This window comes from Argiope bruennichi, chromosome X1 (genome assembly GCF_947563725.1).
Source record: "Argiope bruennichi chromosome X1, qqArgBrue1.1, whole genome shotgun sequence".
NCBI lineage: Eukaryota > Metazoa > Arthropoda > Arachnida > Araneae > Araneidae > Argiope > Argiope bruennichi.
Window position 1 is genome coordinate 105,440,565 of NC_079162.1, and position 13,962 is coordinate 105,454,526.

General features: G+C 30.0%; 1 protein-coding gene and 1 long non-coding RNA gene across 3 annotated transcripts in view; one reads left to right on the forward strand and one right to left on the reverse strand.

The window, feature by feature from the left end:
• LOC129958199 (uncharacterized) overlaps positions 1–13,962 on the reverse strand; it is an 84,870-nt gene that overhangs the window by 26,847 nt on the left and 44,061 nt on the right. The gene's annotated exons all lie outside the window — the stretch shown is intronic.
• LOC129958197 (homeobox protein Hox-A6-like) lies at positions 2,982–11,432 on the forward strand. The gene is made up of 2 exons (XM_056070468.1): positions 2,982–3,597; positions 10,847–11,432. Exons 1-2 carry the CDS (start codon positions 3,015–3,017, stop codon positions 11,236–11,238), a joined length of 975 nt encoding a protein of 324 aa, XP_055926443.1. The 5' UTR covers positions 2,982–3,014; the 3' UTR covers positions 11,239–11,432.

The following is a 13,962-nucleotide window of genomic DNA, read 5'->3' on the forward strand; positions in this document are numbered from 1 at the left end:
AATAAAAAGCTGCTGCCAATAAATTTGGGCTGAAATATATATTTTCACTTTATGCAATCCTTAACTTTACAGATTTTCAGCCGACCAAAGTATAAAAGAGAAAAAAGTGATTTTGGTATTTTTATTAATTTTGAATAATCAAATTCATTAATTATTTTTCTGTTTACATTTGGCAAAAAATATTACATTTATTACTACGAATTAATTTACCATTGTCTACGATGTAATTTATTGCCATTGGAAATTCACGATAAAACAAGGTGAAAAAATTCAGTTATTTTTATACGATTATTCAGTCCATCCGAGAATAAAATTTCAAAATGGAACTTAAAACTATCACTCGTAAATCGGTGAATATCGGTAAATGGGTGAATAAAATAGAATATTTTTGAATTCCCCGTATACTTTTGCTGTTTTAGAAAAAATTAATTTGTCGAACTTTGAGACTTCAGATTAACACATTAAGTACCTTTTTTTAATCTAAATAAACACAATAAATGCTATCCTAATAGGTCATTTGTATTAGGAAACTTTGAGATACATTTCTGCCAAATCAATAGCCATAAGGGTATAAGGACTGAATTCTAATGATTTTCTTAATTAAATCAAATTGTCGAGCAGCAATTTCAAAGATTTTTTTTATGTTTCAAATAACAACTGCTCTAATTCAAATAATAATTGATTGATTCAACTAGAATTTCAATGATAAAAATTCGAATAGCATTGAATTTATTGGATAACCTTAGAGATTTTTAATACATAAATTGTAACAGATGTAGCGCAATTCCATGATCGTGCAAGCCGAGTTTAGAAACTACATCTGTGGTTTTGTACATTTTATTTAAAAAAACCCACAAAAACATAAAATGTAACAAAATAATATTTTCAAAAAACTGAGCAAAAATTGTGAACAGTACCATTTTTGAAAGGAAAAGAAAGTTGGAAAAGCGAAGAGAAGTAGAAGCTGACTAAGAATACAGTAAACAAGAAGGAAAAATCTTTCTTTACACCTCTTTCAACAACTTCAGGAAACTTAGAAAGAACAGGTGGTAAGAAATATCTGCCTTAAAAGGGGGAGGTGGAAGAGGGGGTTCCTGCATTCGTATATTTCGGCCATTGTACTTATATCAAAATAGAGTAGAGTAATACTAATCTATTATTCATTTTTTAAATTTTTGAAAAATAATTCTTTTCTTATAATTTTTTTTTCTCAATCCGTATGCGAAAATTTCGAGTTTTATCAGAAAAAAAAAAAAAAAAGTCGTAATCGTGTAAGCTTAGTTTGCGTGTGTATTTTCCCTAAAATTTATCGCGAAAATTTCTTTAATATGTAAATTATAATATAAATTATGAGAGAAAGAAGCAGTTATTTATAAAGAATACGATAAGTAAATTATAAAATGAAAAGAGAAAATTATTTTTATGGGATTTATTTTTAGTTCGATTTATTATTTTTAGTGCTATTATTATTTTATTATTTTAGTGCTACTTATTATTTTTTATTATTTATAAGTTCCTAAATATACTCATTTTAGTAACTGTTGCTGTTTCAATAATGGTATAGATTAGAGTTTCAGATTTTATAATGGAAAATGTCTTGTCAAAAAAGTAAATAGTCGTAGTAAGTTTATTTTCATTTAAACTAGATAGGTACAGCTTAATCATTCAATAAAGTCTACAAAATAAGCTCTAAATATATTAAAAATAAATTAATAAAAATAAAAGTATTTTGCAAGGAGCCGAATGATAACTGAAAGCGAATTTTACAATAATGGTACAATTATGAGCTCAACGCTTTGTTTATACTATATTATAAATTTATTATTCCTTTTTTTTTAATTTAGATGCATTACCTTGACAACATCATCAAAAGCGTTCAGAGTAACTGATATCCTCAAAGTTGGGTTTCGTTTTTTTTTGTATTATGTTTTTCACTTCCTATCCAAGCGTGAAAACATATTTTATGTTAATATATTATCATAAGATTCAAATTTTCAAGGTTTATTATTCTTAAAAAAATGTTTTCCAAAAATATAATTTTGAAGAGCAGAAAGTTGTAAATAATAAAGTCTATATAAAACATTCTTCGAATATGTTTAAGTCACTCAAATTTTGATAAAAAAAATAAATCAGAAAATCAGAGAACAATTTAGCTCATATAGAAATGCTTGAATGGTGTATTTGTATTTTCATCATATGTATATTTTGCAGATTTCCCTAATGAATTTTGAAAATCAAATCCTTGCCGCGTATTTCTTTGATTTCCGAAAACAAAGTCTTTTCAAATTTAATAATTTTTTTCTCCCCCCTCCCCTTTTTTTTTTTCTTTCCTTCTTTTTTTTTTTTTTTTTTTTTTTTTCGTATTCTTTTCACCTTGCTATGATTTTCGCTTCCATTCATAATTATAATGCCTGTTTCATAGTGTTTCCTGATGCCTTTCCCGCTCAGGACAGTACTTATTGAAAATAATCTTCAAAGGGTAAAAAAATTCATCCGCTAGAGAAGCATTGAAGGAGGATGAAAAGGAGTTAAAAAAAATAAGGAAAAAAAGAATGAAACACCTAATTTGGCCGGGGAAACCTCAGAAACATAAGCACCAGCGATGGATGGAAAGAAAAAAAACGAGACCACCCGCAGGTAGAAAATAAGGAAAGTACCCTTTGTAGATTAAAAACAAAATGAAGCGCTCGTGTGAAACCCTTTCAACACCTCGACGAACGTATGAATCAGCGGCGAAGTGAAACGAAGAGGGGGGAGGGTTGTCGGGGTTTGCACATCGTTGTAGCCCCCCTCCTTCGGAAAGAAAAGAGATTGGGGAAAAATCGCAACTTTTCCATCTGATCCTGTCACTGTGGTCTTCCCTGAGTGACACGCCGGCTCAACGCCTCCGGATTGGTCAGCGGGCGTCACGTGGTGTTGTTTTCAGTGAATATGATTATAGTCGGGAAGAGGCGAGGATGAACGCGCGCGAGTTACTGAGAAGAATCACAAATCATTCCGCGACCTAACACAATATGACTTCTTTCAGCAATAACACGCCGGCTAACGGTTTCGTGAATACTATGGACTCTGATGAATTTTTTCACCCAGAACTCAAGAACACTGACTATGCATATACTCATCAATACATGCCTCAGTATCCACGATATCATCAGGCCTATTCAACTTCCCGGTTCGATGTACCGTGCAATTTGACACCCCCGCAACCTGATAGGACTTCGCCGTACGACTTCACGTACTGCGGGGGTACTCCTAGGTACGGCCACATAGCCAACGCACCTCTCGTACAATATCCTTATGATGTCAATCACTGCAATCAGAACTTTTATCAACATTCAAATGTACTGCCTTGCAGGCCTGACTTGAACAGTTCAAGTACATTTGTTGAAACAAATGACTTTGACTCTAATAAGATAAACTCGCCGCCATTTACTCCACCGAATAACAGTCAATATGAAAATGTTCCTGCAATCATAGTTCCTCCGACACCACCAGAAAGCAACACCTCTTCAACTGGGGTAAGTACCTCCCCAGTGGTTGATCAAAAGACAGTTCCTAATTCAACAGAAAACGTTTTCCCCTGGATGAAAAATTCAAGTAAGTGACACACTTTATTTCTGTTTCAATACAAATAAATCCAACTACAAGACATGCTGAACCTGTCACATAAACTTATCATATATTCAATTCATGTTCCGTCTAGTAATCTGAATTTTTCTCATGCATGAAATCGTGTTTTTCATCGAGTTAAATCTTCTGAAGCAGTTTTTAAATAGCCGTACCATTTTCGCTTCATTTAATAAGATTAAGTTTCTCTGTATAAACGCTGTAATAAATTTTCAGCATCTTTATTAAGGAGATATTGTAAATCAGACACATTCCTTTTCTGTGTAAACTTGTTTCAGTATTTAATTTCTGTAGTGGAGAAACTTTTATTCCAATGAGAAAAGAAGGTAGGTGTCTAACATTTTTAGCTTAATGGTTATTTATAAATAATGCTGAAGCAACTTTATTTGTAACAAATTTTATTAATTTGAAGTATACCATTTACCTATGCTGTCAGTTAAAAATTTGGTTCTTATTATAATTCGAGTCAGTTGTCAAAAACTTATTTTTTGTGACGAATTATAAAACACATCGTATTGAAATATTAAATGAATTGTATAGAAATATTTCTTGTTAGATGTATATTTTTTTCTTTTATTTTGCAAAATATATTACAATATCGCAGGCTATTAAGATATTTTATTTTTACTCATTGCGAACAATTTTCTTGAATTCTTAGCACGCATTAAATATTTCATCTGTATTGCTTAAATTGAAGTAAGGATTAATATAAAATTTAGGATGAAAAAAAATTTTAACAAAATTCTATAATCATAAATTATAATTATTTAATAAGAAACGCGTTATTACTGCAAATGCAAAGAAAAATTAATTCAATTGCTTAGTCTCATAATTGAAGAAAATCGAAGCTTCACATCTAATCGGGTTTTACTGTTTAAATATGCATCAAATAAAAAAAAATCACTTTTTAATGTAAACAAATTTAAGAATTTGAAGAGAAAACTTGCACCATAATAAACAAGCGAAAAACATCGCGCATCCTCTCTTCAGCAACCGGTTTTAAAATCCACGTGACAACTAGCGCTTTTGAAATTGGCTCCAAATCTCAAAAGCATAGCGCCGTTGGCAGCTGAATACTAATGAGGCAGACTCCCAAGTTTTGCGGTTCCACGCTCTCTTTTTTTTCTTTTTAGTAACACAGTTGAGTCACCCCTCCCTCTTCCTTCTTACGTGAAACAGATCACACAGAAAAAAGTACTCTTTTTCACTGATATTGCCATTTGTGCCCTCATGATTATTGCCGCTTCGCTCAAAAGAAGTTGCGCTAGAGATTCTACAATTTATTATTTACTGAAAAGGAAAGCCTTGCGAAACGTACAATTTTGGTCTGATATAGTTTTCAATACTGATTTTCAATCATGACAGAGCTGCACATTTCTTACCAATATAGAGAAAGACGTATTTTTTAAAACATAAATTCAAAGTTTTGATATTATGAGATTGTATCGAGTGATTGTATTATGAGCGTATTATGAGATTGTATTGAGTGATTTGAATTTATTTCTTAACGTTTCGCAATAAATTTTATTAAAGTTATTATTTTGCATATTAAATGTGAACTTTAAACAAGAATTTGTTTTCCGAATGTTATAGTTTAATTTCGACTAAATTCCACTTATTAAAAATAGGAACTAAATCGTTTTTTTCTTTTCTTTTCTTTTTTTTCTTTTTTATATTTGCGTAATCTTGGAACCTTCATAAACAGTTGAAAGAAAAGACAAAGCAAATGAAAATATCCAATTAATAAATTGATCTTTACCTTGAAGTATATAACAATTTTTAAAAAAATGGCTATACAGAATTGAATGCATAATGATATGGTTTATAAATTTGAAAGCTATAGCACTCGTCATTTTGAAAATGTTACAGTATTCCCGTCGAAAGTGTTAACAATGATTTCTGTTTGTCTTTAAGGAAAGGGAGAAAAAAGTTACAAAAAACATGATTTATTTGGAATGAAAATTTTGAGAAAGTAGTTTCATTTTCATTATAATAAACGAGTTGATTTTGTAAATTATTTTACTCGAGCTCAATTTCATCGAGAAAGGAAAGTGAATTTTCTACCAATAATTCCTATATATTATACTTTATAACCAATTTAAGTTATAACCAAATTCGGTTATTACTTTTTCCATTAAAACTAAATCGTTTTTTTTTAACCTTATGTTGTTTAAGCTTTATTTCTAAGCTATACCTGTTAAAAAAATGATTTAGAAAGCATTTTATTCGTAGAGTCCAGTTCAATTAAACTCAAAGGCATTTGTTTTCAGTTTCAGAATCTAAATTCGTCACAGAATGTTACAAATGTGCCTAAATCCAGATTTCGAAAATATTGAATTCTGCAATTTTTGTCCTTTTTTGACTTTTTGAAAGACAGAGAATAATTAGGTAAAAACAGAAGAAAATAAGTAAACTATATGTTTGATTCATTATATCTCATGAAATGAGGTGGGAACAAATTTTTTTCAAATAGGTCATATCGTCCTGCTGTAGAAAGAATTACTTTGTCTAGAATTAATTTTTCTTTGAATTATCAGACAAATTTTCTACTATCAGCTAATGAAACGAGTCTAGTAGTATTTTGAAAGCATATGATATAATTTTGAACAAAAAATATTAATACAAAATTTCCAAAACTATCACTTTGATGACCACTAATGTAATATGGTTTGAATCTACTTTTATTTAGTATTTCATGTAAAAATAAAATTATTATCAGACGCTGTAAAAAAAAAAGAGACTTCTGATATATTAAAAAATGTGAAGCATAACAAAACATTATACACATATGACAATATCTAATTACAGTTTTTATATGAATTTCAACATTGCATAGATTTTTATTAGATTAATAAAAAAAAATTATAGATTATTAAATTAATAAAAATCCATACGATGTTATTAATAAAAATTGATTTAATAGAGGCAATTAAATTGATGCGATTTTGTTATTTAGAAGGATATCGTACAACTATGCTTTAAACCATGTATTTTTTTAATGACATTCAGACAGAAAGAACTGGATTAGTGCTTCGAAACATTTTGATTTCTTCTGCTAAAAACTCTGAGAACAAGAGAATTCACCTTATTTATTCATAACCGAGTAAAATTATGTAGCAATAAAATAGGTTGGTATCCAGATTTGCTTAAACGCGCTGCAACATCTCATTAAATTTTTCCAGTAATCACGTTATTGGATAAGGAACACATATCAGATTTTCTTTATATAAAGTAAAATGTATACTAGAAAAATTATTTTCAAAATTTTATGAATATCATGAATTGTGATCATCATATTTAATTATTTATCAGAAATTTATTCATCGCTGACACAATGCCTGCTTAAAAGCACCAGAATCAATTATTCATTCAATGACTGCTTTTAAATTAAAATCAAGCCAGAACTACATTGTTCATAAATTTCTATCAAAACCAGTACTAATTTCAAATTGGTCAATGTAACAAATCATCAAATAACCTCAATCATTCTAAAAATTAAGGATGAATAGATAAGGATTTTATCTCATTTCTTGTTGAAATATTAATTCTTGAAGTTGAGCAAAATAATAAATAAATAAAATAAAATGAAAATGAAATAGCTTTTGAAAAGACTTTCTACTTTTTCTTCCCTTCCACTACAAACACTTTCAAAACTAATTTCAAAATTGATTTTGAATATTCAGCTTTTGATTGAAATCAAGTGCATTAAATATCATATCTAAAAATATTTAAATTCGATGCAGAAGCGATTATTTAAACTTAAAAAAATCTGACGAACATCCTTATTCAAATAACAATGTATCAAAAAATTTTCAAATCAAGATCAAAAGAATTCGATTTATTGTTAATTTTTAAATATATGTAATATTATAATATTTGTGAAAATAAAATAAGAAATAACCCTTATTAAATGTAATCATTTTAAGTAATACAAATCTGCAGATAAAGAATATACTTTCAACTAAATCGGTTATTCTTTTTTTATACTTGAAGTGCTCCCACATGTATAGCATCGAGTTTTATCTTTTACCTTTCAGCTAAATGTTATTTTTACTACACTTTCCCTGTTGTCGCCTTTTTCATTATAATAATACCTAGCATATTTTCATTTACGAAAACGTCCTTTTATATGCTTGTATTTTGGGTCTATAAATTATTATCAGCAAACTATTCCTGCCATATATGGCCTCATTTCCCTTCTGGGAGCTGAACCAATACATTTTATTAATTACATCGCATTATAAATTTTCATGCTATTTATTACATTACATTTAAATTAGGTGTGTTGGTTACGACTGAAAATTTATAATGTGATATTATGATGATAACGATATTTATTACATAAACTGCAGTAAATATTACTACCAGAGTAATAGAAATTAATAATGAGTCACAAAAGGACGATGTTATTGGAAGAAGTAGTTTAAAATATAATTACCCCATTGAGAGAAGTAAAACTGGTGAACCAAAACTTAAACGTTAGTATAAAAAAGAAAAAGAAAAAAAATCACATTTCTCACATTAATGTAGACATGTATTTACCTTGAATGAAATTAACAGATGATATTAGCATTATTCTGACAAATTAAGGATAGGAACTAAGAAAATCCAAATTTAAACTCAAATGTAACCTACATAAAAACCACAGAACATCGACATTTACTTCATTTATAGAGATTTAACTAAAGGTTTAGTAATAAAAATTGCTTTTCTGATAGCGAAGTCGCATAATTACACAGCTGTAAACATACGCCGCTTTTCAAATAACTTTTATGCATAAAACAATTCATCGAACTTAATGTTTATTGTTGAAAGAGATTCCTTTTCTCAAAATTTTCCTTTTTGGAAACAAATAGAAAATCCAGTTTCCCGTCGGAGAGCCGCTTGCTTGTATCGACTAACCCGTCCTGTCTTAAAATCAAGATACACGAGTTGGGGGATATACGAGTTAGAAGATGGATTGATTAACTAAACGAATCAAGTTCATTACGGTCCGCTATTCAGCGCGGGCCGGAATAAATTTTTCTTTTTACGAGAACATACGATAGGTATGCTGGCTACGACTGCGTTCCTTGTTGGCGAACGCTGCAACCTTTGTTGAGCTGTCAAGAACTAGCGCTGTATGAATACTAAGTTCCGGAGTTTAGGAATTAAAATGCATTCTGAAATGCATTTATTGTTGTTAACAGGATTTAAATTGTTATCCTCGCTGGTTAAAAGTCTGCTTTAGAATAAATTCGTTTCTGTCGTTGATTACTGGAAGATTTCAAGCAAAATATTTCATGCTGTCGCTTTTTAAAATGGTAATGACTACCATACTCCCATGTTATATCATAAATAATTAAAATGCTTAAAAGCGTAAGTTCGGAAAATAGCTCTATTATTATTTTGGAAGGAATTGATGAATATTGTTAAAACCAATTTATTTACAGAAAGTTATGCGGTGTGAATGTTGTTTAAAGAACTTTCAAAGCCTTCTCCCCATTTCTTTTAAAAAGGCTTTCTTCCCTTATTTCGAAAAATAAATAAATACCGTAAGACATATTTAATTGAAAAACTTAGTCATTAGCGTTTCAATACATAAAGAGTTGCAAAATAAATAATTTATTTAATGATTTATTAATTACCATAGATAATGTATGCATTTACCATAGATCGTATTTAAAATATTCTTTTAATGCTTATCTTTGTTCGTGTAGAAAGATATCTTTTCTACCCTGCACAATTAATTTCATAAAATTATTCATCATTTCATTCATTCCATGCATATTAATTACATCATGATTTTTTTTATCGTTGATAAAAATGCTATAACCTGATCGATGGAAGTGATATAACCTTTATCTGATACTATTGGAGTTATATGGTTTTTTTAAGTAAATAAATAACTAATAACAAATTTTTAAAAATTGGATATACAAAAAATTAAAATTCCATAATTTGTCAGATACTCTTTTTAATTATCTTTTTAAAAACCATAGTAGTTGTTCTAAGCATATTACTACATATTACATTGAACACACATCTTTAAATTATGCACTAGCCATTTAAGCTGCGTTGTCAGTTTTGAAACTTACATATGGCATTGCAAATTATGCAAAAATAAATAAATAAAACCCTAGGTTTATGATTCGGCAGATAAATTAATTGAAACTGCATACTTATTCTTAGTTTCAACAACAAAAATTGGACAAACCCTCAATGAGAGTAGAATGGAAGTAGAACGAATTCAATGCAGTTGTTATCCACTCCTGAAATGTAAGAACATTTTTCCTAAGCATAGGAACTATGATTCATTTCTTATCTTATTTAGAAACTTCACAGTACAAATAGTACAATTTATTAATTAAATTTATGAACTGCAAATGAGAACTTATATTCTATAAAGTATAGTGATTTTAATTCCGTTTTCATGGTATGCTACTTCGAGATTTGTACCATTTCATTTGATGAATAGTAGAATGAGCATGTAATTCCAATTAATTTACCAGTTGAATCATAACCTAAGGTTTTGTTAATTTCAAAACAGCTCTTGATTTTTTGCAAAATTTTACTTTAAGATATAGTTTTCACAGCTGGAAGAACATTTCAAATCGCTAATACATGATTGAAAGATTTGTGTGCAACGTAATATGAATTTTTAAAAAGATAATTAAAAAAGAGGCTATCAGACAAATGAGTTGGAATTTTAGCTTCTTGGGTCTCAATTTTTTAAAATTAATATATTTTTTTTAAAATTATAACTCTAACAATTTCAGGTAAGATTTATATCATTCATCGATCAGGTTACAACATTCTTATCATTGATAAAAATCATGATGTAAACAATGAATACTGTAACATCTTATCTGCTAAAATTGTGTGATAAAGGATTTCAAAAACCTAATTCTGAAACTTCCTGCATCTTTTAAATAAAATGTGTGCATCTGCTAAGAATATGTACAAAGATTTCGCTTAAAGATGTACATTCTTAGTTAGCAATTTAAGAAATTGTGTCAAATACTGATACAGATACAAAACCAGCACATTAGATGCTGTATAAGGAGAAAAATATTTCACATTTAATATTAAAATAAATCAAACTGAATGTTTGCTTAGAATGCTCATATAGAAACCATCTTTTAATTTTTAAATGCATATCATTTACATTATAAGATATATTTTTTTGAATTTCTTATGATTATCATCATTTCTCATTTATTTACTTTTTGCCTTGTAGGTGCTTCTTCAGGTACAAAACGAAGCCGACAGACGTACACACGTTTCCAAACTCTCGAGTTAGAGAAGGAGTTCCATTTCAATCAGTATTTGACCAGACGACGGAGAATCGAGATAGCTCATACTTTGGGCCTTACAGAGCGACAAATCAAAATTTGGTTCCAGAACAGACGTATGAAAGCAAAAAAGGAAAACAAGTTCCCTTCTCCTACTTCCAGCTCCTTGGCCAGTCCATCAAACTTGCTTAGTAATCAAAACAGTAACTCATCAGACACAGAAGTCACTCACACCAGTAGTAATATTTTGCATATGAATGGGGGCCTCAGTAATATGAATCCAGTGCAAAGCAAAGATGGTCTCTTTTACTTTCCTCAGCAAGATGTAGCGAGATAACTTTAAAATCTTTCTCGGTTTCTGGCAGACGGGAGAAAAAAAATGTTTTCAATTTTCGTTCCTTTGGAATGATATATTATTTATTTATTTTTAACAGAGTGAAATTCATGCTCTCTTCATATAAGTTCTACAAAAATATAATTTTCGTACTTTTTTATATTTGAACTCGAGGAATAGCGATGCAAGAAACAATTCTGGAGTTATATTGCTTTTATGTAGGTAAAGAATTATTTTAGGTTGTGAAACAATTATTTTATTACATATATTACAAAAGCCTTAGTTTTGAGATGTGTAATAATATTTTTTTTGCGATTTGTGAAAGATCAAAATTTTTATAATTATGTTGTCAATTGTGAATACACTTGACTAATTTTTTTATAGTGTGTATAATACAGTAGACAAATTACTGAAAGTCCACATTTAAACGGACAGATATTTTTTGCAATATAATGCTTTAAAAAGTTGTTTTAAAATCTATTTTAATACATATATTTATCATTTCCTTTTCCGTATTGTTTACATTAGAAGATATCCTAGAATGATCAGATAGTAAATGCATCCTTTTTAAAACGTCAAAATCCGTTATTAATCATCATTATTTTTGAATATAAATTAAGATAAAGGTGTAATAAACGGTGTTGAAACACTTTTTTTTATTTTATTTTACCGGCTATCAGTACAATTGCGCGAAATTCGCAAGCAAGAAACAGAGGTAAAATAAATGATGCATTAGCTTTTGTGAACAATCGATATTTAATGTCTTCATACAATTGCAAATAAATAATACAGATGTCAAATGTAAGAACGTAATAAGTGACAAGAACGGAAACTAATTTTAACTTCATGACCTCTCATGCTCTGCTCCAAATTAATCGCTTTTGAAACCAGGTGCAATGATAAAAAGATTATAAATAAGATTAATCTTTATATGTCAGTTTTTTTTATACTCCTAACCCTTCCTTTACTGACATTCCACGATTGGAGCGTTGGTGACGGCTGTCAAAATGTAACGTCCGTGAACTCCTGGCGGTGTGTTTCCACCCCTTCTGTCCGAAACCCTCAATTTACTTTCCAACCCCTAAGCTTTCCTTCTTTGAGGAAGGGAAGGGGGGTTCCTGGACCTTTCGGACTACCATATTTTTCCATCAAAAAAGAACCTGGGGCTACAAGAACACCCATCTAGGGTTTCCACTCCCACCAGCATTGGCGTTTCTTTGCTGACGTTCCAAAACCATTACTCTTTCTCTGACTTTACCCTTTTCTACAAAAGAGCTATTCTTCCTCTGTTGTTTCACGGTTTCACAATGAGCTTTTACCTTTGGAACCACTACGACAGACATCACCTGCTTCTGGGCTGATAGCAGGAGGACCCTTTTTGCTTTTGTTAAAGCTTGAACTTTGATGGTTTTATGATGGTTGCCATTTCACACCGATCTTTGTCGCCGTTTAGTCGGAAATTTTTGCCCCCTTTCCTGTTCTTTCACCAATCTTCCCTTCAGTATTTGGGCACCACTTACTGTTTCAGCAGGAGGCTTTCGCCTGGAGCTCAACCAGAGAAGCGTATGCAGACATATGCTCATTCAGATGACACGGTCAGTAGGTATGTCACCTTTTATCTCCTTCGCAGAAGTCATTCCCTCGTTGGGAAATGGGGGTGAATAGTGTTCCTACCCTTTATTCCCTGATGAAAAGTCTTTCTGAGAAAACGTAGTCATTAGCTTCCTATCAAAAATAATTTTTTTTAACTTCTCTAATTTCCTCAAAATATGTTCCAGATGCAAATACCTGATAAAATGAGTAATGGAAGGTGCATATAGATTGACCCTCGAGTAAATTTTTCATCTTGAGTGTTACGTGAAAACGTTTCGAGTGTTGTGTAAAATAGTCATATTCTCTCATATTACCTACATAAATAACTTTATTTGCATTTATATTAAATATAATACGAGTTTATGCATATTTGTAAAGACCGCACTGAATGTTGTCTACGAGGCAGTGGAGTTGCATCCAATTTTTAAAAAGAAAATGAAGTACGGCTTTCATCTTGAAAGGGTTTTGAAATTCATGTTAACAAAGTGGGGAAAGAAAAGAGAACGAAATCTCCGTGCTTGACATGAAAGAAATATCTAGAGTTGAAGGCTATGATAATAGTTTTATTATCGTAGAGATGCGTCCCTAATCATACGAGCGATTAAACACTTTCAGCTTCATCTCATACATTATTCAGTAGGATGTCAGGGCGCATGGCTTTGTGTATCTAGGAGATGGAAATCCCCCTGTACCCACTGCAATATAGAGGTTATATATTTAGGAAAATTTTATAGCCGTGTAAACATTTATTCAATTTATGCTTTACCAATTATTTACAGTTCTTAAACTTTTGTAATAAAAAATATATATACTCTTGAGGTTGTCACATGACACAATTTTCAGACTTTGAAATCAGCTTATATGTAAAATTTAATTTGTGATAGTAAATTTAAAAAGTATTTATGGTTTTATTTTTATTTAGGTAGTTTGAATTAGAGGCGAAAAAAAAAACCTTGCATCTGATTCGAATGTTAAAATCTGTTTCATCCGAACGAATTATTTTTTTTTTATGTTTATTTGATAATAATTGGAAATATCTTTCAAACAGATACTTTTAGTATCCTTTTCTCAGTTTTGCTGTTTAAATTTTAGAGAGCAATAAAACATGCATAAAAAAAAACGTTTCGCAGAAAT